Source organism: Copadichromis virginalis, linkage group LG4 (assembly GCF_057382275.1).
Source record: "Copadichromis virginalis isolate Kocher_CV1m ecotype Utaka linkage group LG4, C_Virginalis_male_GT1.1, whole genome shotgun sequence".
Lineage (NCBI taxonomy): Eukaryota > Metazoa > Chordata > Actinopteri > Cichliformes > Cichlidae > Copadichromis > Copadichromis virginalis.
The window spans coordinates 11,509,480-11,532,983 of record NC_140621.1 but is presented as its reverse complement, the minus strand read 5'-3'; the positions used below and the strand labels follow the sequence as shown (position 1 = coordinate 11,532,983).

At 41.7% G+C, this 23,504-nt stretch overlaps 1 protein-coding gene across 2 annotated transcripts in view; it reads left to right on the top strand.

Moving 5' to 3' along the window:
* grin2ba (glutamate receptor, ionotropic, N-methyl D-aspartate 2B, genome duplicate a) overlaps positions 1 to 23,504 on the top strand; it is a 143,700-nt gene that overhangs the window by 102,907 nt on the left and 17,289 nt on the right. For both annotated transcript variants that reach the window (XM_085453546.1, XM_085453547.1), the window contains 7 exons: positions 3,710 to 3,918; positions 4,339 to 4,510; positions 10,246 to 10,399; positions 11,639 to 11,764; positions 14,847 to 15,076; positions 15,191 to 15,351; positions 16,227 to 16,414. In XM_085453546.1, the coding sequence (XP_085309672.1) occupies positions 3,710 to 3,918; positions 4,339 to 4,510; positions 10,246 to 10,399; positions 11,639 to 11,764; positions 14,847 to 15,076; positions 15,191 to 15,351; positions 16,227 to 16,414 (1,240 nt within the window). The remainder of the gene's footprint in view (positions 1 to 3,709; positions 3,919 to 4,338; positions 4,511 to 10,245; positions 10,400 to 11,638; positions 11,765 to 14,846; positions 15,077 to 15,190; positions 15,352 to 16,226; positions 16,415 to 23,504) is intronic.

Below are 23,504 nucleotides of genomic sequence, written 5' to 3'. Positions count from 1 at the left end.
CGTGCAGACTAGATATTTAAAACTTAGAACTGACAGAGGATGGGCAAGAATAATTTGACAAATTAATGCTGTTGAAACTTTACTGGCCCTACTTTGTAAATGCCCAACAAAACGCAAGATTTACATTTGTTTAAGCTAGCTCTGTAGCGTTTTGAACAATGAACAATTTCTCGTTCTTCACCTTAAAAAAAGAAACAAAAACTAGAGAGCTGTCCTTACTTTGAAAGCTTTCATCCTGGCAGCAGTGTGAGGTGAGGGATTTTTTTAAGATTCTCACTGAGCTCTGCAGTGGCAGAATATGGAACACAAGTCACTAAAAAGGCCTTCGTTTTTCCTCCATGGATAGATAGATGCGTCCACTATTTGAGGTCATGTTGGAGTACTGTTTTGCCTGCCAGGGTGTTGAGACGGTCACATGACGATCACATGACTGAAATATGGATTCATAAAATAATGTAATTTTGGTCCTGTTGAAACAAAGAACGCCTTAAGGATGTGATCTGGACTTGCTGCCATTAGCAGCATTAACTGACACAACGTTGAGTTGAGCCGTGATTATGATGACATTATTTAAGACAATGTGTGTAGAACAAGTTGCTCAGACACTGATAATATTCTAACTGTTACTTGCTGTGGACAAAAGTAGACTCCCAACTTCCAGTGGCTTTTTTTATTAGCATGTTCTGCTAACGCTTCCACGCTCCCACAGAACAAAGGCATGCAGGTTTGAGTAACTGTGTGGTAAAATTGCCCGTGAACACAGAGGTGAATGGCTGTCCGTTTATGTGTCAGCTCTGTGATTGACTGCCAGCCTGCCCAGTTTGTATCCTTCCTCTTGCATAATGCAAACTGGGATTGGTTTCCGCCTCCTTATAACCGTCACACATAAGCAGTTATAGCTAAAGAATGGAGAGATGAGATTGAGTCTGATGCACAGAAATGGTTCAGGCACTGCACTGTGCCACAGGCCTTTAAAGCTGAGAGGTTGAAAGTTCAGCTGCGAGAGAGTTGCTGACTCGCGTATCGAAACGTACGACTTAATGAATAACAACTAAATGTCAGTCAAACTTTAAATGTAAAACTTCCGTTCAGTGAATGAAGGTGCAGATTTTTCATTGTACAGACTGGGAAAAAAGTCTCCAAGCACAGGTGGAAAAGAAGATGGTAGTGAACATATGGCAACAATAATCCCGTGTCCACAACCTTAAATGAACCTGACGCATCACCACCTGCCAAGTCACCGGCATGCATCTGTGTTTCCTGATGCTTACCCTCTATTGTTTCTGTGTCCTGCAGTCTGACTCCTTTGACTCTCCCTATTCTTTATTCTCTGTATTTCTCTCTTTCTTCTGCCTCTCTAATCTATATTCTGTCCTCTGATCGGAGAACAAGGTGAAACTCTCCCCTCCTCTCTCTCCTTTCTATCCCGTTCTCCCCTTGCAGCCTGAACCACCCCATCCCTTTTCCTCCTCCTATTCCCTCGCTCATGTTTAATTCTTAGCTTGACTTCCAGCTGAACCACTTTTCTTGGATCCTAATGAGTTCCAGCTACAACCATCCTTCCACTGCATCTTTGAAGTAGCAGGTATACTGTAGTACCCAGTCATGCTTTTTGCCCTGGCTGGTTGATTTTAACCCTTATCCTCCAATACACCCCACTCATTTCTTAGTCCCCCACCTCCATCTCTGTCTCTCTCCATCACTTGCTCCAGCTCACTACCCCCCCCCCCCCCCTTTTTTTTTGTCCCAACAGGAAAAAGGCTGCATTGTGTCCCAGAGATACACAGCCTTAGTTTGTCCACTCCAGGCAGCCTTGCCAAGTTTGTGCTCCCCAGAGTCCAATGTGTTTGAGCACATTTACATATTTAATGAGAGTGCAAACCTAACTTTACATACTCACACCACAGCTCCCTGTCCTCCCCTGCCTCGCATTATACCGAGTCCAATTAGCTGATGATCCATTCCCATTTCCACCCACGTCTTTCCGCTCATAAAAATGGCCTACTTGGCACAACCGGAGGAAAGGGCACAGGCATAGTCTCCAGGTATGGTTTTATGTGAGAGCCATCCGGGGGAAATTGACTAATTGATGACGCTTATTCAGTGGAGTAGAGCCACAAGGGCTAGAGGGTCCTCCAGACCTACAGCTGGACACTCCTCTACAGAAGAGCCTGTATTTTGCATTTGAATGAGCTCCATCTCTGGCTTTCTTTCTCTGTCATCCCGACACTCACTTGGCTCTTTCTCTTACTTTAAACTCTCCCTTTCTCTCTCTTTTTTTCTTCAATTAATCTCTCCATCCACTTCTGTATTTCTCTACCCGTCCTCTACGCTCTATCTGAATTCTGCACTTTCCCTCTGTTTCAGTCTCGCCCTTCAGAATAACCTTGTTCTCATTCTCTACTCTGTGTCCCAGTCCTCTCCTCTCCTCTCCTCTCCTCTCCTCTCTTTTTTACACACTCTCTTGAAATATTAATTTCACTTACTGAGTTGAGAGGTGAACAAACAAAACAAAAAAGTTATGGCATCTCTCTCTGTGAGTGTTCTGTTCTCCTGTTAGACACGAGGCTAGAGTGGAAGGAGTCGTGCACGAGACTGACGAAGCGAAAGGTAGAAGCTCTGGTCAGGATGACAGAGAAGCGGAGGACAGTGAAGGTCGTGGACAGACGAGAATAAAGGCAGCTGAAGCTGAAAATCAGAGTATAACTACAGGTTGTTTGAACGCCATAAATCTTGAAAATAAAGAGTTATAAATGCTTGAGGGTGAGTCTTTGTAGCAATCCTCAGATATTGTATCACGAGACGAGCGCCAACAGTCGTACTCCTGTTACTTTTTTGATAAAACCCTTGGAAGACCGTCTGTGGGAGTCAGACTATTCCCCAGACTTTTCTGTTTTAGAGAAATGCCGTGTGGATCTCCAGTGGTGTGTTCACCAGAGAATGGTGTGGCTAGAAACAGACATGTGATCCAAGAGCAGGAAGCCACTGTTTTCTTTCTGTTAGGCTTAGAAAACTTTGAAACACCTGTGGCTTGTCTGTCCCACAAGCTTTCTGCAGTGTAGGAAGGTTTGTTTAATGAACATCTAATAGACTAATGTAAGCATGGGCTCATGAAGAGTAACCTAATGAATGGGACAGGATCTCTAAATGTTAAATTTATGAATTTTTTAGTATGAAAATCAAAGGATATGCCATCTATTTTAGCGGGTTTCTCCTGGGGTGGGTGGAGCAATTGTACATATATTAAACTTTCATTTGAATTTTCTTGTTTTAAATGAAAAGTTTAACCGATAAAGAATCTGTCAAAGGTAAAAGTCACCTCTCATCTCAAAATCACAAAAATACAGAAAGTAGAAAAAGAAGCTCTAAAATTATATTGAGATATTTTTGCTTGAACACCATGCAGGATCGCTGGTGATATATTTCAGAGCTGTTTGCAGTTGCAGAGCTGCAGTTATTTTTTTATGGTCTTGAGTTACTGCAGTGTGAAATTTAATCCAAATTCTTGTTTTTATTTTGATTTCTGCCATTTGATGTGTTTCACTGTTATTTTCGGCACTTCAAGGCTCAATCACAAAAGACGAAAATAAAAAGACTGCAAGTCTCTCCATGATTACTATTAAGCAACTATATAAATGAATAAAGTCTTACTTGGTGTGTGATTTTAAAGGCAGACTTACTCTCTTTTGTTTTCTCGATGTTTCTCCAGGTGGGTAAATGGGAGAACGGTTCCCTGTCCATGAAGTACCATGTGTGGCCTCGCTATGAACTATACGGGGGACCAGCAAACAGAGAGGATGACCACCTGTCCATCGTGACATTGGAGGAGGCTCCGTTCGTCATTGTGGAAGACGTGGATCCGCTTAGTGGGACGTGCATGAGGAACACTGTACCCTGCCGGAAACAGATCAAATCAGTGTGAGGCTCAAATTTCACGTGTAGAAAATCTGTGTCAGATTAATGCTGAAATGCCTGAAAATCAAACGTAAGAATGCGTTACAAGACAAAAACTAATTTCCACCGAGTAAAAGGTTAGATTAGTGTGAGTTTTTACACATATTTTTCCTGCCATCTGCCACAGTAGCTCACAGATCCACCTACTGCAGAACTGACCAAAGCAGAAATGAAAAGCCTGGCAACTGCCTAAAATTTACTTGTGAATGATGTTAATTTCCCACGGCAGCTTTGCGGAGCCCGAGATGGAATCATTTCACACTTCATCGGTGTGACAGTGACAGTGCCAGAAACACCAAATCACTTTTACAATTAATGATTCATGGCCATTCACACAGATGTACATTTTTAATTAAATAATTGTCCATCTGTCCTCTTATGCAGCAATCAGACAAAAGAGTCAGGGATCTACATCAAGCGTTGCTGTAAGGGTTTCTGCATCGACATCCTGAAGAAGATTGCCAAGTCAGTCAAATTTACCTATGACCTTTACCTGGTCACCAATGGAAAACATGGCAAGAAAGTCAATGGAACTTGGAACGGCATGGTGGGAGAGGTAAGGATGTAATACGTCTGTTTGTGTCTTATTTTTTAATTTTGCACACCTTGACTCCATTACTTGCAGAAGTGACAGTTCTGCATGTAATGGAGACGATATCATCAAAAAGGATATCCACTAATAATGTTCTGGGGAAACGGAAACTTCTCATTGTCATGCATGTGCAAATTATATGACAGTTGCACTTATTTCCATCAGGACTGCTACTGTCAAAATAAAATTATGCCCATCTGCAGTCATTTCTTGCAAGACCCCCCATACAAAACAGAGCAGACATCAATGACAGCAGAGACAACATTGATTAAATAAGGGCTTAGTCATACAGACCCGGAGGCCAACCAACTGTCAACCACCAGTTGTGACGGAAAGATAAAAATGGATGTTCCTGACCAGTTGCGAGTGATTGGTGGAGTTTGCTGTCTGATGCTAGCACCAAAAATTCCTTGTGATTTACTCTCTGAGTAAAAAGCACAATGCAAATCAGAAACTACCCTTCAACCAATTACATGCACTGGCATATTCTGCCAGGGAGGTCACGAACTACCAGAACTCAATCACAATCAGTTTAGACACATCATACATACATCATGGCCTAGCAGACCATTGTCGACATGTTGTAGTTTTTCACTGTCACCAGGGGGCAGTGTGACAAACAGTCTGTGGACTCTTGCTTGTGTTGTTATTGGTCCATTAACCAGCTATGGACAAGAACAAAGGTATATGATACATAGAGCTGAATTGAACCCGAATGTTAAAAACAATGAAAAATGTCCACTACAGCCACCAGCCAGGCTTCTCTGCTGTATTTCTCGTGCTTCACCCATTTGTGGTAATGGCCGCTGTTGCTCCCTTCCCTGTTCTGACCCACTTTTCCAGTCAGTCAGCATTGTGTTTTTGGAGGATTGGACGCAAGTATGTTTCCTTAGGTTAAAAAGCCCTCTCTGGAGGGCACAAACATAACCAAAAAAAAACACAAAATAAGAAAAACAGTGTGAAAAAAGTAGCTGGGGGTGGAGGTGGGTTGCAAAGTGGCTTGGAGATGCAAGATCAACTTTAGGCAGGCTAAAGCAACTCTCTAAACCCAGCTGAATGAGTATGAAGTATATAAGCTTAGCCATCAGCTGGTGTGGACTGGCACTGAGGCTTCCTCATATCCACTGATCTGCTCAGAGAACAGCCTGAGCTTGGTTTGAAGTAACAATAAAAGGTGCCATTTCAAAACTATTGGCGCTACAAAATGAATAAATTGGACAGCAGAAATATAAAGTCAAAGCTGTGTACCCTTTGCCTCTTACTGCATCGTTATATCAGCTGCTTGTTGTTTTTACCATGCAGCCAGTGTGATTCTTTTTTCTCTTGTTCTGCTGAGATGAGCGGACCGCATTAGGATGCTTGGAGTTACTGCCAAGTTGGAGGTGAAGGTGAATAAAAGATTAAAGGGGAAACAAAGTTACTGTCTGCTTTCAATGTCCTGAGCTATTTTTAACTCACACAGGGGGTGCCTGAAGGGTTCATTTCCTCTTTGAAGCTCGTTTTCATACCTTGAATTATAAGCTTCCCTTTCCGGGTCAAGCTTCTGCCACACGGGCCTAATTCTTATGTCAGATGGGTTAAGCACCTCACCCCAGGTTCAGCTCAGTCAGCTGCAACAATTCACTGCGGGCTTGAAACATTTCCTAATCGACATTGCTCCCAAGCTAAGGTCGTTGTCAGTTCTCATACTTCAACCTATAAGAGCGAACTGCACTTGTGCTGTCTGACGTTGGCCATTTGTTAATGAAGGCAAACAGATCAATAGGACCCCAAAGGTCACGGGTTGAGAACATGTTTTGTCAGAGTTGCTACTGAAGGACTTTGGCTTTGCCCAACTTTGCGTGGATAATAAAGTTCGAGCAGCCTTCGGAAGTCACAGAAGACAGAGACGAGATGAGTTTACGTGTCTGCTTTTTCCTGCGTGGACACTTTTGCTATTCAATTTACTGACACATTTAATCTCTTACATAAAGCCATTACAGTCAACCTCTCTTTAGTGGGAACCGAGCTGTAAGTGTGGCCACCTGTAATAAACTCTATCGCCATGACTAAAAGCGTCGTAATGTACCATCTCCTTCTCACCTCCACAGATGAATGGTCATTAGGAGAATAGACGGGGGGAGGGGGGCATTTATCCACCTCTCTTGCACATGCAGACAACAGACTCTAATGTCTGAGTAAGCACAGAAAAACATGAACCAAAGCAGACACGTAGACACAAAGAAACCCTATTTGGTGAGACCGTTTCTTTATGTTGCACTTGTAAGGTCAGATTTACACTCTCACACTTCAGCAAAGCTCCGCCATAACTGCTGGATCTAACTAAATCCGACCTGCGTCCTTCTCCGCTTGGAGAACAGCCAAAACTGCAGCATATCTCACATTGACGGCGGACCGAGATCTGGACCAACGGCGACGCACGCTTGCACACGAAACATGTCTGAGCGCGCTCCCGGATATCTCGCAGAGATCATCGAGGGCGTTTTCACAATTTGCCACAGCTCACAAAGACAAAAGATCAAATTTAAAAAAAGAAAAAAGAAAATCAATGAATGTGATGAGAAGTCCTACATTTTGTCCTAACTCAATTCTAGCAGTTAGTGTCACATTTCATGGGCTGCACTGACTTGCGCTGCCCCCAGTGCACCTAATCTAAAATATTAGAGGCAATACGCTTGATTACATGAATTTTAGCCTCGCTAGCAGAGACGCATAAAGACTGGCACGCGCGCACACACACGCACGCACGCACCAGCCAAGACACATAAACAATCGCAAACGCAGAACCTCGCTCACTCATTCTCAATAACACCCACATGGGTCACTTTCATAACACGGAGAGAACAAGTCGTAGGAGGGAGATGGAGAGAGCGAACGGGGAGAGAGGAAGTGAGTACGCTGCTGGTTGGACTCGCTGTCTTCCCCAGGGAGATATTCGCACATTAAGACACGCACACACAAAGGCAATCACGCACATCCATACTCATATGCTGGCAGAATAAGCAAGATCGGAAAGTTACAAATGCACACATGCTGCACACATGCTGCACACACATAAACACTTGACAAAAAAAAAAAAGCATTGCAGATAATGTGCAGAGCAGATGTGGAATATTCTCCCTGCCTGTAAAGGTCCACTTCACAGGTAGCGAACAAAGGTTCACTCGCTTCTCTTTGTCTTTTTCCCTTTTATGACTCACTGTTGTGTGCGCGCACTCACTCTAACACTGAAGCACACAGCGGAGTTTTGACTCACACTAGTCACACACGCCTTATTAACTCAGAGAGACAGTCCTGTCCCACTTGTGCTGTAGGGCTGTAGAAATTTGGGGCTAAATATACTACCTGTGCAGAGGTATGGAAGGGGAGGAAGGCAGGTAGAGGAAGGCATTGGGGCGGCTATTTCAAGCAGCCCTGACCCACTGTGGTAACCCACTTACTCCCTCCCTCTTTGTGTCTTTCTCCCCCTCTCCGTCCCCTGGCGAGCGTCACGAGTGTCCAGTCCGAGTGCTATATGTGTGGAAAGTGTGCTGTCTCGATCTACCGCGCTCCATCTTTGTCTCCATTGCCTCCATTTTCTTAGCCTCATGTTTCTTTGCACACTTTTGTTTCCTTTCTTTCCTAACCTCATATCAAATTTAATCTCCCTCGTATGCCGGAAAACTCTTTTGGACAGCTAGCAGATAGAGAGTACCCTGTCTGCATCATATTTTATACATGTTAATGGACAAGGAGAAGGGAACTACAAAGGAACTACAACTTTTCTCCCTTTCTCAGAACAAAGTTTAACTTGAGGAACTGAGCTGTGGTTTTGTTCTTTGGAGAGGTTGGTGTTTCAGCCTATTTTGCTCCGCGTGGTTACTGAAGACGAGGGTAAAGTGTTGTATGTATTCTGGGACAGATGTTATTGGAAGGAAGTGAGCAGCTTGACAAGAAGACCGAAAATAAGGTCCACTCTAAAGTTTAAAGTGTTCACCAACCAGAAATCAAATCTACATGCTTTTTCCTCCAGCCTGCAGTGCCGTCTGTCATTGAGATTCTTTTAATGTGCATTTTAAAATATATCTGCTGTGGAAATGTCTGCTTTCTCTTGAATATTCTCTTGAATAAAAAATCACTTTAAAAAATCCACAATCCCTGTTGTGAGCAGTTTAATATAGGAACCAATTTCCTTCTATCAAACTACACCCAGCAATTGTATCAGTCAGCCGAAGAAAGCATCCATCCTCCCTTCAGGAGAGGCTCGTGGGTACAACAGCGAGACATTACTGCTAAATTTTTCAAATGTGTTTTTTGGAACTTTTTCCCTCATGAAAGAAAACTGCTTTCAGCTGCTCCCTTATTAAAAAAAGAGTCGCCACAGAAGGTGGTGCCACATATTTGATTTGCCAGATTTGCCCTTCCTGACACAACCGTGAAGGAGTTTGTGTCCATTCCTGGGATCAAACTGGGGATCTTTTGTTTGTTAGGTGAATGTGCCAAATCAAGTCCCATTTATATCCTTTATATTTAAGAGAAGGCCGACATCCCTTCAGCTGATATCTTTAAAACTGTGAAACTGACAAAAAACACTAGGGGATAAATACAGGACAGAGAAAAAAAAACCCTAAATTTAATTTTGGTCCCAATAATCCCTTTAATATGTCTTCCATAAACAAAGCATAGGTCTAACTCATGCTTTCTATGACCTTTAGATATCTGGAGCTAGGGAGGCAGTACATAATCAGGTCTGTTTGTTTGTTTGTCTGTTTTTTAGCAGTCTAGCATCCACAGTTTCAGAGATATCATTTTCAAATTATGTGTGATGCTAGATACCAATAACAGCTCGAGCTGATTGGTGAAAATCAGGTCAATTGCACACCAAAAGTGAAAATCAGTAAAACCTTTACTCACAATTTATTTTATGGGTCATCTTCAAAATTTACAAAATACTAGGCCTTAAGGGACACGAATACCTACAAGTTGGCTAAGCATCTGACCTCGACCTTTATTATTAGTGCCAGAGGTCAAAGTTGACCTTAAAAAAGTCACATATTGAGTAATGCATCACATAAAAGGGCATAGAGACAGCTGTACAACACACTTTTTTGCGCTGTCTGAGTGCTCTTGTTAACTAATTAACTCTGTGATTACACCGGCCTTGTTTATGATCTACATAACGACCTGTGACATAGGATGCCGCCATATGCTTATGAATTGTGACCATGTGATCATCTTAAAGTCAGTACAAAAACATGTCCTATCGTGAAACCTGCTCGTTGACATGTTAGCTAATCCAGAACTTCTCTGCTAAGAGGCTCGTTTTTCATTCATCCTGAAGCAGAGGGGAACCTGAATAGATGGTATAAACAGTATTTGTTTTCCACATTAATGATCTTAAACTATAAGGATGTCCACCTTTGTCTCTGTTACATCGCCAAACAGGATTGATTCACATTTAGAAAGACTGCACAGTCACCTTCAAATGAACCGATGGCTGTGATATGCTATTTTTATGCTGTTTTATGACCAAAAGCTATTCTTAACTATCTCCATTGAAATAGTTTTTTGGAATGTGTTTGTTGCCACAGCACACAAGACTGCATTCACTGACTTACTCTGCCTCTGTTATTGATAGCTGCCTGACGGATGTGTTGAGAAACAGATAACAGACACACTTTCTCTCTTTCTGCTTTTTTTTTTTTTTGCATCTTGCCTAGGTGGTGTTAAAAAACGCTCACATGGCCGTCGGCTCCTTGACCATCAACGAGGAGAGGTCAGAGGTCATTGACTTTTCCGTCCCCTTTATTGAGACAGGCATCAGCGTCATGGTCTCTCGCAGCAATGGCACCGTTTCGCCCTCGGCTTTCTTAGGTGAGGAAGGCGAGCTGTAAAAGGTTGGGGGAGGGCGGCAGAGATGGATCAGGGGAAGAGACCAAAGGCTGTGTTTTGACCTGTGTGAGCACTGATCCAGGAGAGACCGGTCAAACTTGTAGGAATGTCTTCTTTTGTGCAGTTTATTGAAAAAAACTAAACAAAAACACAATAATGGATAAGCCACCAGGCATTTAAGCACTATTCTTAAAGGATTGATCTTCATTTGTGCTCTGATCTGGCGGGTTTTGGAAAGTTTTTTTTTTTTTTAAATCAGCATTTTGAATGTAGGATGGCCTAATGGCCAGTGCACAGGAAGTGGAGTTTAATTTAGTCATGCTTAAAATGCATTGTTCTTTATCAAATGGCAAAAAATAAGAGGAAAAAGCATGCATGTTTGTTAAGCTAGCATAGACAGGCTCCTTCATTTAACTGTATGTGGACCAATGGTGCTTTTGTCCCTAGTCAGCTCCACCAAAGCCCCTTTAAAGAGAACAAAATCCCCTCTGTAGTACAGACCCATATAGTGTATGCAGTTTGTACTGGTGGTGGAGTCCAAAATGATCCATAGAGTCCACCCTAGAGGACAAATTGCATTTTAATATCTTTATATTTACACGTACAGTAAAGCTGGATCCTTTTGAACTGTACAGACTTTTTCAGTTTCACTTAAATGGTTCGACTTAACTCCTAAGAATTCTTGAAATCTTTAAGTTTAAAAGCAATTTTTGCACAAATGTCTTTTCGTTAGCCTTCCTGACAAACGGACAGTGATGACTTTTTATTACGCTGTTTGATTTTTTTCCCCTTTAAAAGTTGAACAGAAAGAGATTTAGTGGCCACGCCAAATGATAGGAGCCAAGTTTCAGCACATTTGCACAGCGAACACTGGAGTGCATGATAATACGGCTAACTGTTTTGCTCCCTGTCTCTTTGCCCTCTTATATTTCCCACTCCCACTCCATTTCTCTGATGCTTCCTTCCTCTTCTCAATCTGGCGCACCACATTTGCATATTTCTCTTGCCCTCTCCTCTCTCTTGCTTCATTTTCTCTTTCTCTCCGCCGCCCTCGCTCTTTTTCCCTCTGCCTCGCTCTCTGCTAATGTCCCTTGTCTATTCCCCGTCTTCTGCCTCCTTACACACCCCACCGCCGCCCCACCCATTTACTTATCTCTCTCTGTCCATGCTCCCCCCCTTCTCCCTTCATCTTTCTCTCCTCTTCCCTCTCTCGCCCTCCAGAGCCCTTCAGTGCGGATGTGTGGGTGATGATGTTCGTGATGCTGTTGCTGGTGTCAGCAGTGGCTGTGTTTATATTCGAGTACTTCAGCCCTGTGGGCTACAACCGGTGTCTGGCTGACGGCAGAGGTGAGAGGCTTCAGCGCAACATGCACACACACACACACACACACACACACACACACACACACACTAAACCATTCAGTGATATAGATGTAAACAGTCTTATAGCTGGGTTGCCTTCTTCATCTGTTTATCTATGTTTAATATCCACCAATAAATAGACCAGCAGTATTTATATTTCTGCATTTCAGCATTTATATTGATTATAAGTGTGTCAAAGCACTTAGTTCGCAGGTGAAAATGTCACGTTTTCAGTCTTAAAATTACCACAACAAAATGACATCCTGGTTAAAAACTTTGTTTTGTGTGCTGCAGCTGCTCTCTGTGACCTAGAAGATTTTCAGAAAACACATGTACACATGTTGCCTGTGCACGTAGCCCAGGCAGCAGGTCTATTCAGATTTCTTTGATAGGTGAGATGATATTTTAGTGACCTTGGGTCCAAATATCACACGTATTGAACACACATAACTAGGTACAGGAATAGCTGATAAACACTTTGATATACGCAATACACACTTGCATGTTTACCAGCACTTACCCAGCATTTACTTGTCTGTTGTCGGCTTTATTTTCAGACACTTTTTGTTTCAGATTTTTTTTGAAAGCATCTGAACTGACAGCCAAGTTGGAAATTGTGGATATGACACTAAACACCTAATAAGATCCACAGAAATAAATAAATGTTGTGGATCAGTATCAGTTCACAGGTTACTTGTCTTAGCTGGTGAGGTTTATGAATGAGAATGGTGGCCAGTAATTTGGTTCTTCAGAGAAGGAGTGTTCAGTGAGATTTGCAGTCTGAGTAGCTATTTTCTCCAAAGAAACAAGTGCAGGTACAGATGCTTCCTTTCTGTAACAATACAAGAGTTGGCCCGTGTTGTACAAAATGTTTTTCGTTGTTCACAAAAAATGAATGAGACACAGAAACACATTGCAGGCCACCTCCACATATAGCGTAGACCAGCTGTCCTCACTGACCCATTGACTTCATTCTCCTCGTCCTCCTTCACCGGCCTCTCTTTTTATCATTTACAGTTGTGTCTGCAGTGCACAGGTTTCAGCAAATCCTCCAGCGCTGCTCACACCGGACAAGTCATTTGCATTCATTTTCATATTTCACGCGTCAACTCTGACAGCATTCGTCTTAGATCTCCTCAGCTGAAAGGATGAGAAACAAGGGAAAAAAATCAATGTCTCCCTCAACTCTCTATCTCTAATGTGGCTATATATAGACAATAGTTATCTTTTTTTCATTCCTCTCATCCTTCATCAGCTTCTGGAGAAGATGTACTCCTCCCTGAAGCGCTGTTTTCTTTCTATGTGCCTCCTTGTTTTATCTGCTTGTAGCGCCGTGGGAGTTTGGTATCATGAAGAGTGCAGATCGAAGTTTGGAGTCAGAAGATCTGATGTAATAACATATCAATGACTCGGCTGCAGATTTGTAAAATCTCTGCCCCAATTCATTGAAGTAACTTTCTTGCAAACTTCACAAAGGAGATTTTTGGCACGATAAGGACAGTTTGTCCATGAACAAACGGTCCACACAACAATACACACCCACATGGTTGCACACAAACACCCTCTCATTCTCTCTCACACAATCACACATACCCACACAAATTATGAACCAACTGCTAATCACAGCATAATGGCTGTAATGCACCAGTCTGTCAACTCATAGACGAATGGAACCAACAGCGCTCTAACAAATTACATAAAACAAAGAACATCTACTTACTGCAGTCACATATAAGATTATATAGGTGACATGAAACAGCAGGTCTTCCTTGTCATCATGTAAATCTGTATTATATTAGAAAAATATTAAAAAACAAACCAAGAGCTACATCTCAGACTCTGCAGACCTCATTTAGCAAATATTAATGCGAAAGTTGATGACTGTAAAATTAGAAAAAGACTGAACAAGTGTCACTTGTTTTTGAGGGGTTTGCATGAGAGAATCTCTTCTCTCCAAAAAGGTTTGTAAAGTTGCCTCTGAATAAACCACAAAACATCTGGAACAGTTCCGTTTGGACAGGTTTGTCCATAATCCACAGTGACAGTCAAACATAGCATAACAGGACAAACACCTCATACCAACTGTCAAGCATGGCGGTGGAGGGTGATTATTTGGGCTTGGTTTGCCGCCACAGGACTTGGCCACCTTGCAGTTGTTGAGTCTACCATGAACTCTGTTGTATACAAAATACTATCCAACAGCAACAAATCTAATCAAACGAGCAAGTGAAACAAATCTAAACAGAATGTATGACAAAGAAAAGAATCAAGTTGGTCCAACAGCCTAAGTTTAGACCTCAACCTGTATCAAATGCTGTGATAGGACCTTAACAGAGCTGTGCATACACAAATGGCTGCAAACTTAAATGGACAGAATAAACTATGCAAAGAAGAGCAGGCCAAAATTCCTCCATAGCGTTGTAAGATAACATCATAAAGAAAACCATTACTTCATGTTACTGATGCTAAAGGAGATTCTACAAACTAGTAAATTATAGAGCATGCTAAGTTTTCATAGAGTCCTGTGAAAACCTTATTTTTCACATGATTGTATAATACGGTGGCTGGTTTGTGAAGGACACGTTTCAGGTATTTGGACAAGAAGGTGGAGTGTCATGCTATCAGCTAAATCCAGCTTCTTGGTTAATACAGTGAGTTCGTATTCTGTATGGCTGCGAAGCACTGACACAGTGCTCAGTAAGATACAAATAACATATTGTAAAGTTACAGTTTAAAGCTGAGTGTGTTACAAACTCTATTTTGAAGCCAGATCCAAGTGGCTACTCAGGTCTAGCATGTTAGCGAGCAAGCGCTTGCTAATTAGCACTAAACCAAAGCTAGTTGTTTGTCATGAAGCAAAGTCCTGGATAAATTTCTTTATCAGAAACATAGAAGGGGAAAAAATGAAACTCCTTGATCATACTGAAATCCTAAAATGAATATATGTAGCAAATTAATTCTAATTTTTGGTTTTGTTCTTCTAAATAGATCACTGATGTCCTGGAGAATTGTTCAACTGCTCCAGAAGTGATCTATTGTCTTTAACCAATAACTCTATTTAATTTAGAGCCCCATGGTCCATCCTTTACCATCGGCAAGGCCATCTGGCTGCTGTGGGGTCTGGTCTTCAACAACTCTGTGCCAGTGCAGAATCCCAAAGGCACCACCAGTAAGATCATGGTATCAGTGTGGGCCTTCTTTGCTGTCATCTTTCTGGCCTCCTACACTGCCAACCTGGCTGCTTTCATGATCCAGGAGGAGTACGTGGACCAGGTATCCGGTCTGTCAGACAAAAAGGTAAGGTGAAAGGTTTCTGTTTGATGCTGTGCCACTCGCTCGTCCTTACCCAATGTTGTGTGAAGACTTATCAGAGTTTTACACGCCTCTCCGTTCTCTGTTTTTTATGTTCAGTTCCAGAGTCCCAACGACTTCTCGCCTCCGTTTCGTTTTGGCACTGTCCCCAATGGAAGTACAGAGAGAAACATTAGAAACAACTACCCAGAAATGCACTCCTACATGACAAAGTTTCATCAGAGAAATGTCAATGAAGCTCTGCAGAGTCTCAAGTCTGGGTAAGCATGTTCGCAACAAAGTGGTTAAAAAAGAAAAATGTCAAAATGAAAATGACCACATTTATGTTTAAACTTCACAAATCTATTACTGGCAAATTGTGTTAGAATATATTACTTGAGATACTGAAAAGAGTATTTCGGTCAGTGTCACCCCTAACTGGTCGTACAGATGACTGCCCTTCCCTGAGCTTGGTTCTGCTGGAAGTTCTTCCTATTAAAAGGGAGTTTTTCTTCCCACTGTTGCAAAGTTCTAGGGCTTAGTGGGCTGTCCGATTGTTGGGGTTTTCTCTGTCTTATTGTATGGTCTACCTTACAATATAAAGCACTTTGAGGCAACTGTTTTTGTGATTTGGCATTATATGAAAAAACTGAATTAAACTGAGTGTGCATTTCTTTGTTTTGGGCACAGTATTATTTATTATGGTGCAATCTGCTTTTTGTTCATTTCAATTGATTGAATGCTTTTTGGAATGGTGCTAATCATGTTTTAAAGTACCCAGAAGCACTATTGGACTCACTACGATGATCAGAATGTCTGTTTCAATAGAAGTGTAAAATTCAGGCTACGATGACTTAAAAAGTAATCACTGCGAAATTCTCTTGTTTGTCTTGCTTCATTTAAATATATCTCAGCTGAATACGTCCAATAATACTATCACTCCCCCTCTTCAGTTTCATCAAGTGCGCCTTTTCGCCAGTTTGTGTGCCAGCCCCAGCCTTTGGCAAACCAAGTGGAAGTCTATTAGACTTATCAGCAGCTTAGAGCTATTTAGCAGGTTAATTGGAATGTTGTAGCTGTGATGTCTGACTCCCAAGTGCTAATTAATTGTAACCTATCGCTCCTCCTCTTTGTCCCTCGCTCTCTTCTTCTCCAGCAAACTAGACGCTTTCATTTACGATGCGGCCGTGCTGAACTACATGGCTGGCAGGGACGAGGGCTGCAAGCTGGTGACCATTGGCAGCGGCTACATCTTTGCCACCACGGGGTACGGCATCGCCATCCAGAAGGAGTCGCTCTGGAAGAGACATGTGGACCTGGCCATCCTGCAGCTCTTTGGAGACGGTGAGCGAGCGAGCTGACACTCCACCGTTTAATGATGTCACGCGCGCAGCTGTGCTGATGCGATGAGTTGTATAATTACACATAAACGGATCGGATAGACGCAGAGATAAGACCAGCTTAACACAGACGTTAACAGATCAAAAACTTCTCCGTGACCTTGAGGCAAATATTAAAGGATAGGTGTGCCCAACTTATTCTGTTGACTTATTCTTTTGGGATAACATTGTGTTCACCAAACTGTTTAAACTGTGTTATGACAGCAGGACAAGCTGAAAAACAATTATCAGATGAACTAACCCAGGTTACTATCAGGCAAATTTGAAATTCAATGCACCTGAAAAACCTTACAATCCCTTGTTAGACACGAAAACCATTTGTGTGTACGGCTGTGCAGTACTGAGGGCATCTCACATGTAAGGGGTAGGGAACTCCAGGCCTCGAGAGCCGGCGTCCTGCAGGTTTTAGATGTGTCCTTGTTCCAGCACAGCTGATTTAAATGGCTAAATTACCTCTTCAACATGTCTTGAAGTTCTCCAGAAGCCTGGTAATGAACTGATCATTTGATTCAGGTGTGTTGACCCAGGGTGAGATCTAAAACCTACAGGACATCGGCTCTCGAGGCCTGGAGTTCCCCACCCCTGTCACATATGAACGAGCAGATAAAATCCCAGACAAGCAGCTGAGAGTTCGGATCTGACAAACGTGGCTGACCTGTGAGTTTATTTGAATGACTGAGTGCCTCATGTGTTTTTGCACCATTTTACTTTTCTAATCTTAGCTAATGACTTCATGTCTACAGTTTTCATACATTATTGCCAGCAGGAAAAAGAACTAACGTATGAAAATGCGATTTAAGTAAGAGCTATAATGGGGGGAAGAAAACTAAAGCTCCATCAATATGAACAGCTTGAGGCTTTGCTGTAGGCTCGTTCTTATGAATATTGTCCAGTGTAGACTTTCTTATTCTTCAGGTTCTGCATTTTTGATTTAAAAAAAAAAAAAGAAGCTGGACGAGCAATGATTCTCTGTTTATACTTACTGACCACCAATTGGAGATCTCAGACAAAAGCAGGTAAATTCAGCAGCTTTCTAAAGTCCTCTCAGACTTAATTCCTCCCCCGCTTTTTTGTTGGCATGTGAAACAGAGCTCGCTTTAAGTGAGATCATGTGACTGAAGCAGGAAGTTTAGGATGCTCCTCTGCCTGAAAAGCCTTTAGATTACTTAGGACAGGGGTCGGCAACCCTGGGCACAGCTGGCACGCGAAGGGTTAACTGATGGCACGACACGCAGTGAGTAAATCTGAGAAGGTGCATTAAAAAAAATAAATGGCCGTGCCACCGGTGCACATCGCAAATTAGCTCACATAGAGACATTAGTTGTGCCGCTTCTTAATAACGGTATCTTAGCTAAGAACCCCAACTACCAGATTCAACTTATAATTAGTTAAAAATCACTTAGCCTACCGGTGAGAGGGACGTTGCTAGCTGGCAGTTTTTTCAAGCGATGTTGAAATTTCCACATTCTGCTACTTCAAATGCTTCAGGAGCTGTCTGCTCAGCGCAGCATCAGCACCACGGAAATACACACAAATACAATACTGCACTATGCCAACATCTGCAAACAAATATAGTTCTATAAAGTTGTTCTATACAGTGTGTAACTGTTCATATAGAGCGTTATTAAATGTATTGCTAATGCGATGGTTGATATGGCACATTAACTTCTGAGGAAATGTTAGATGGTACTCATCATCAGAAAGGTGTCCGACCCCTGACTTAGACGTATGTTTAAGGCTGTCTTGTCCAAAAAACTACAAAGTTTCTTCTGGTGAATTTTGCTGAATCCGATCGTGCAAACTGCTGTTTGATTGACTGTTTCCTTGGCAGCCGTGCACCCTTAAACAGAATCTCCACCAACATTTGACAGAGGAGGAGGGTCAGGGTCACTGGCTATACCTTTTTAACACCGTACGTTTGTCACTGGCTAGTTTTAAGGGTCATTTCACAATTTTTTACAAACTGCCTTTTTTCCTCTCTTGATTTTTCTCTCATGAGTTTGGCGGCGGTGAATCCACTGAGGTTAAACTAATAGACTTTCAATCCTCAACAGCATTCTTGACTTGCTGTGCTGTTATACTGAGATTTTTCTTGCCATGTGCTCCTTTCCGTCTACCAGGCGTTCTTTTTTGTTTGCTTTTGCTTTTGACTATGAACCCAACTGTTGATTTTGGCAAACCAACTAGCTTTGATACGGCTCTAATAATTTCTTATCTTCTTCACTTGCTCGGCTGACTCTTTGCTCTGCATATTGCCAGGGTGCTCCCACTCAAACTAAATGGTAACTGAATTAGCTACGAGCCTCATGTGAACTCTTCCACACCCCCAAAAAAAGAAAAGCCAATTTCGTTTTAAAACTGCTACAATTCTGGCACTGTGTGATAGAAGAGCTATATCTCACACACAGTTCTTTCTGTATCACTAGTGAGGCACAGAGCCTGAAGACTAAGAAATGTGTAACTGTCTATATACTTACAGTCTGGACTGTATTAGCGTGAAATACAGTATTTTCATGAATGTTTGAAATCCCTTCCCTTCACTCATGCAAGAAAAAAAAATCTCTCTCAGACTGTAAAATTGTTGATCTCACCCACTCCCATCTGTTCAGGAAAGGATTTTGGAGAGAGCTAGGATAAAAATCATACTTTTTCTTGTGCGTCTGCTTTGCTCTGCGAGTCAAATGTACTGTAAGTCCACTCCCACATATTGTATCTCAAATGCAGAGTGAAAAAGTAAAACGTTAGGAATACAAGTTGAAATTTAGCTCCCACTGTGGGAAGCTGGTGGTTTATGATCATGTTTGCCGTTTATGGGAGACTGTGCAAAGCTCTCCGGGGTTTGTTCTTTAGAGACACACTTTGTCCCAGCTGTAGCTGCAGCATTAATGAGTCTGTGAATGAGCAGGAAATAAAATGCGTTCCAAATGTTCATTTTTGAGCTCTTCGTCACGCACAAATTAAAACGTCACCAACAATGGCTAGTTGTGAAGTTTAACCACTTTAACAGCCTGGTTTTGATATACAGTTAATTCAGTATGGGAAGTGTAATGGAAGTTTTGTGTGTGTCTGTGTGTGTGTAGGTTCAAGTGCGTGTGGTGTAGCTAGTTTATTTGGGCACGGTCCAGAGTGTTGTGAGCATCCTGAGCCAAGGGCCCTCAGGGGCCTGCTATAGTGTGTCCCAGTTAGAGGTGCCAACATAGCTCCTGGTGTATTTCTAAACCGTGTGTGCATTAGTGTGCGGGTTTGTGTGTGTGTGTGTTTGCGTGCACATGTAAATATGGGTCAGCCCTCCAAAAATGAGTGCCTGCCTGTGTGTGTGTGTGTGTGTGTGTGTGTGTGTGTGTGTGTGTGTGTGTGTGTGTGTGTGTGTGTGCGTGCAATGGGCTACAAAGTAAAAGCAGTGTAGAGATTCTGATTATTTATGACACCGGTTTATTTTTATCAACCTACATGCGATTCAGGAAGAGTCTTTTGTGTGCTTGTTGCTTATTGATGATCAGTTAGGTTAGTCGTAGAATTAACTTAATAACCCGTCGAACTTAGTTGAGAGTAATTTATGTGTGTGCTTGCAAATGTGAATGTGGGTCGGCTCGCTGTAACATCCCCGTGTGCCACTGCAAAAGCATTAATACAGAAACTGAGCGGCCCTGTCTGGCCCCTCTCAGGATTTCAATGTCACTTTACCACGCCTCGCCATCCACTCCCCTCCTGGTGGCCTAGAAAGTGATCAGACTCAAGCGGCGAGCGCAGTGGCCTGATATGCAGGCTGGAAGAGAGTCGGGGTAGTTTGACGCAGGCCTGAGCAAAAAATATATCACAGCTGTCCTGAAAGTTAAACTGCAAAATTTCCTGTTTCACTTTTAAACGGAATCATTCGTTTGCTTCTGATGAACTTTTTGCCCTTGAAATCAGTGAAAGACCTGTTGCATCATTACAGAGATACCGGGCATCGGTGATGTAATAGTTACTTCTTATTCCGTCATAAAATATACTTCTTTAAGATTTTATATGACATTTTGTAACAAGGTTATTAGATTTTAGACAGTGACTAAAATTAAGAATAGGAAAGATGTCTGTATTTTGTTTATCACATAGCAAAGCTCCATAGAAGTTAAAGATGTAGTTTCTGGCTTAGATGAGACGATAGAGCCAACTCAGATATTTAGTCTGCATTTTAATCATTTACAGTATTGGCTCATTACGTGGCATAAAATTGCAATTTAATGTTTTCTGGAGATTAAACAAACAGATTATGCTAAGCTACTAACTAAGCTACTAGCGAAACTATTAGCTTATCTTATATCATACAAAAATCAAAGAAACGACTGACTTTGACGTGTAACTCTCTGCTCCCACAAAAAAAAACCATGTTTCAAAAAATGTTGTAATGCTGCTTTAAAGTGTAGAAGTCTAGCATTCCCTCAGAGTTACAGCAGATTGGTTATGCTACGGTCACACTAGGGAAAGCAGTTGTTGGGAGACCGCGGCATGACCGAAGTTATTAGAACATGTGCAATTAACTGTGATCTCATTGCTTTTTGAAATTTTCTTTTTGCTTTCGAAGATGGGGACCTGGTTTGCAACCACTCGCAGTCAGTTGCCAACTTCTATGTAACTTTGCTGCTTCGAGACATAAATAAGACCTAGTTGGTCTCTTAGTTGCATGCAATCTGTTTATGGCAATATGGCAATAAACTGTAATAAATCAGTAAAAATCACAAATCGTTGCCATATACATAGATATAAATTCTGAAATAAAAGTTCAGATTAACTACCTAAGTCTAGCAAGAACCTCGTAACCTCAAATTTTGAGATAGTTGCTGGAGGTTGATGATTTAATTCGATTATGTAGCGGCAACCTTGCTTTTTTTATTTATTTATAATACTATAACCAAAATATAGCAACCAGCTGAGTTAAGGAGTTGAGTCCCCCATTGGAAAGAGACCTCTGGTTCCCCAGAGGTTGAGTGTGCAACATCATCAACCAGTAGGAAATAGTTTGCTGCTGCAACATCTTCAATTGCCAAATGCAAAATGCAAATAAATAAATAAAGCATTTCCGTCACCAGGCAACCACCAATTTTTTTTCCTAGTTGTAAGGCGTTTGTTGGCCAATTTTTATTTTAGTGTGACTGAGTCATTAAATAACTAAACCAAACAGTGAAAATCCACTTGAATAGACCTAGACAACTGAAATTCCACTCACTTGATTTTGCAGTCTCATGTCATGGACTTGATCATTAAGCAGAGATAGCTATCATTTTCATCTGAGTCAGGAGCAGGTGACATGAGTCATGAGATTCATGTACAGGCTAGAGGTGGGCTGATCGATCCAAATTTTGATAGTATCAATACCAACACTGGTATCGGTATTAGATCGATACTAATGCAATTGGATCGATACTTTGTTTCTATCCTCATAGTTCAGTATAAATTGTGTTGAATAGATTTTTATTAGCATTTTTTATAATAAAAAAATATACCCCAAACATGCACTATGAAAAATGTCTGAACTTTTTTCTGTTCACTGTTACGTCAATTCTTTTTAGCCTATAGCACATTTAAACAACTGAAGCTGACACAAAGGCCTTTAAAGACAGGCACATTTACATTCCAGCTCTCTTAAAAAAAACCAGTACCAATATATAAGAACAAAATCACAACACTGTCATTTGATGTTCATTAAAATCTCTTCAGAATTTGGCAAATCAACGACGATTCAGCTCATAAATCATGACACTCTTTTATAGGTTAAAAGTATCGGTATTGACATCGGCAATACTGCCCTTAATTCACTTGATATTGGATCGATACCAAAATTTGCAGTATCGCTCAGCAGTGCTAAAGGCTCCTAGAGATGTTAATGAATCTTGAGTTGAATGTTTAGAGGGATTTGTAGGGAGGGGTTTGGAGGACTGGAGGAAAGTTGAAGTCAAAAAGCTGTCAGTTACATTAACCTTTATTAACACTCCTTACAAGTCCTGAACAAACACTTAGGCTCAGGTTCCTTTATTGATACCCATAGGTAAATTTGTTTTGCAGTTCAAAGTGCAGGCAACCCTTCTACCAGACATCAAACGCCAATACTGGACAATTGTAACATAGACACAATAAGAAAAATAAAAGGGAAAAAAGTGAGAGTGTTCCAGTAAAAAAAGTAAAAAAAAAAAGGCATATAAGCAAATTTGCTATCGTTTAATAAAGAATATCAACTAAGACAAAGTCGTTTCTCTAATGCTTTCTCCTGCATTTAAGGACTACAAACCTCTGTCCAAAGGGAAGAAGCTGAATATCCCAACAAAAGGGGTGGGAGTCATTATTTAAGATGGAGCTGGTCCTTCTCTGCAGCTGTCTGGTATACAGAGACTCTAAGTTGAGCTGTGATGTACCTCACAGCTTCCCTAACCAGTTCACAATTTGCATCAGTTTGTTTCTGTCCTTCAGAGATAGGTTACCGTACCATGATACCAAGGAAAAGATAAAACAGACTCAGTAAAAGATCTATTAAATAGTGTCTTAGTCTCAGTCTTGTCCGTGTGAAAGGAGGACAGTTTCTGTATGAGAGTGTGAAACACTGTAACCGTGTCCTGGATTTTAAGCCAGTCAACTACAGTTGTTGTCTCCTCTCACTCTGTATTCTCTGATGTCCATTGAACAACAAAAAGATGAGCAGGTTTTCCCACTAAAATCAGCGCTAAATGAAAACTAATGACAAAGTGGCATACTGACTCCCAGGAGACAGCCCTAACTAGAGATGCCACTGTCAGAATAGCTGCACAAGGGTTCCAGTTACTGTTTATCAGTAGATCTAAGTAGAGGCAGCTGGGTGATGTATCTGTATTTATGCCTTTGTGTGCAGTGCCTCTTTTTTTTACGTTTACATGCTGCGGAGACGCTTGTTGATGCTCAGAGGCCAGGCTGGGCTGTGTGTTGGTGGAGTTGCGCTGACGTGGAGCGACAGCGGCTGAATGTATGATTAATTAACCGACGCCTGTCCTGCCACAGTCAGCTTTGATAGAGAACAGCTCGTGATG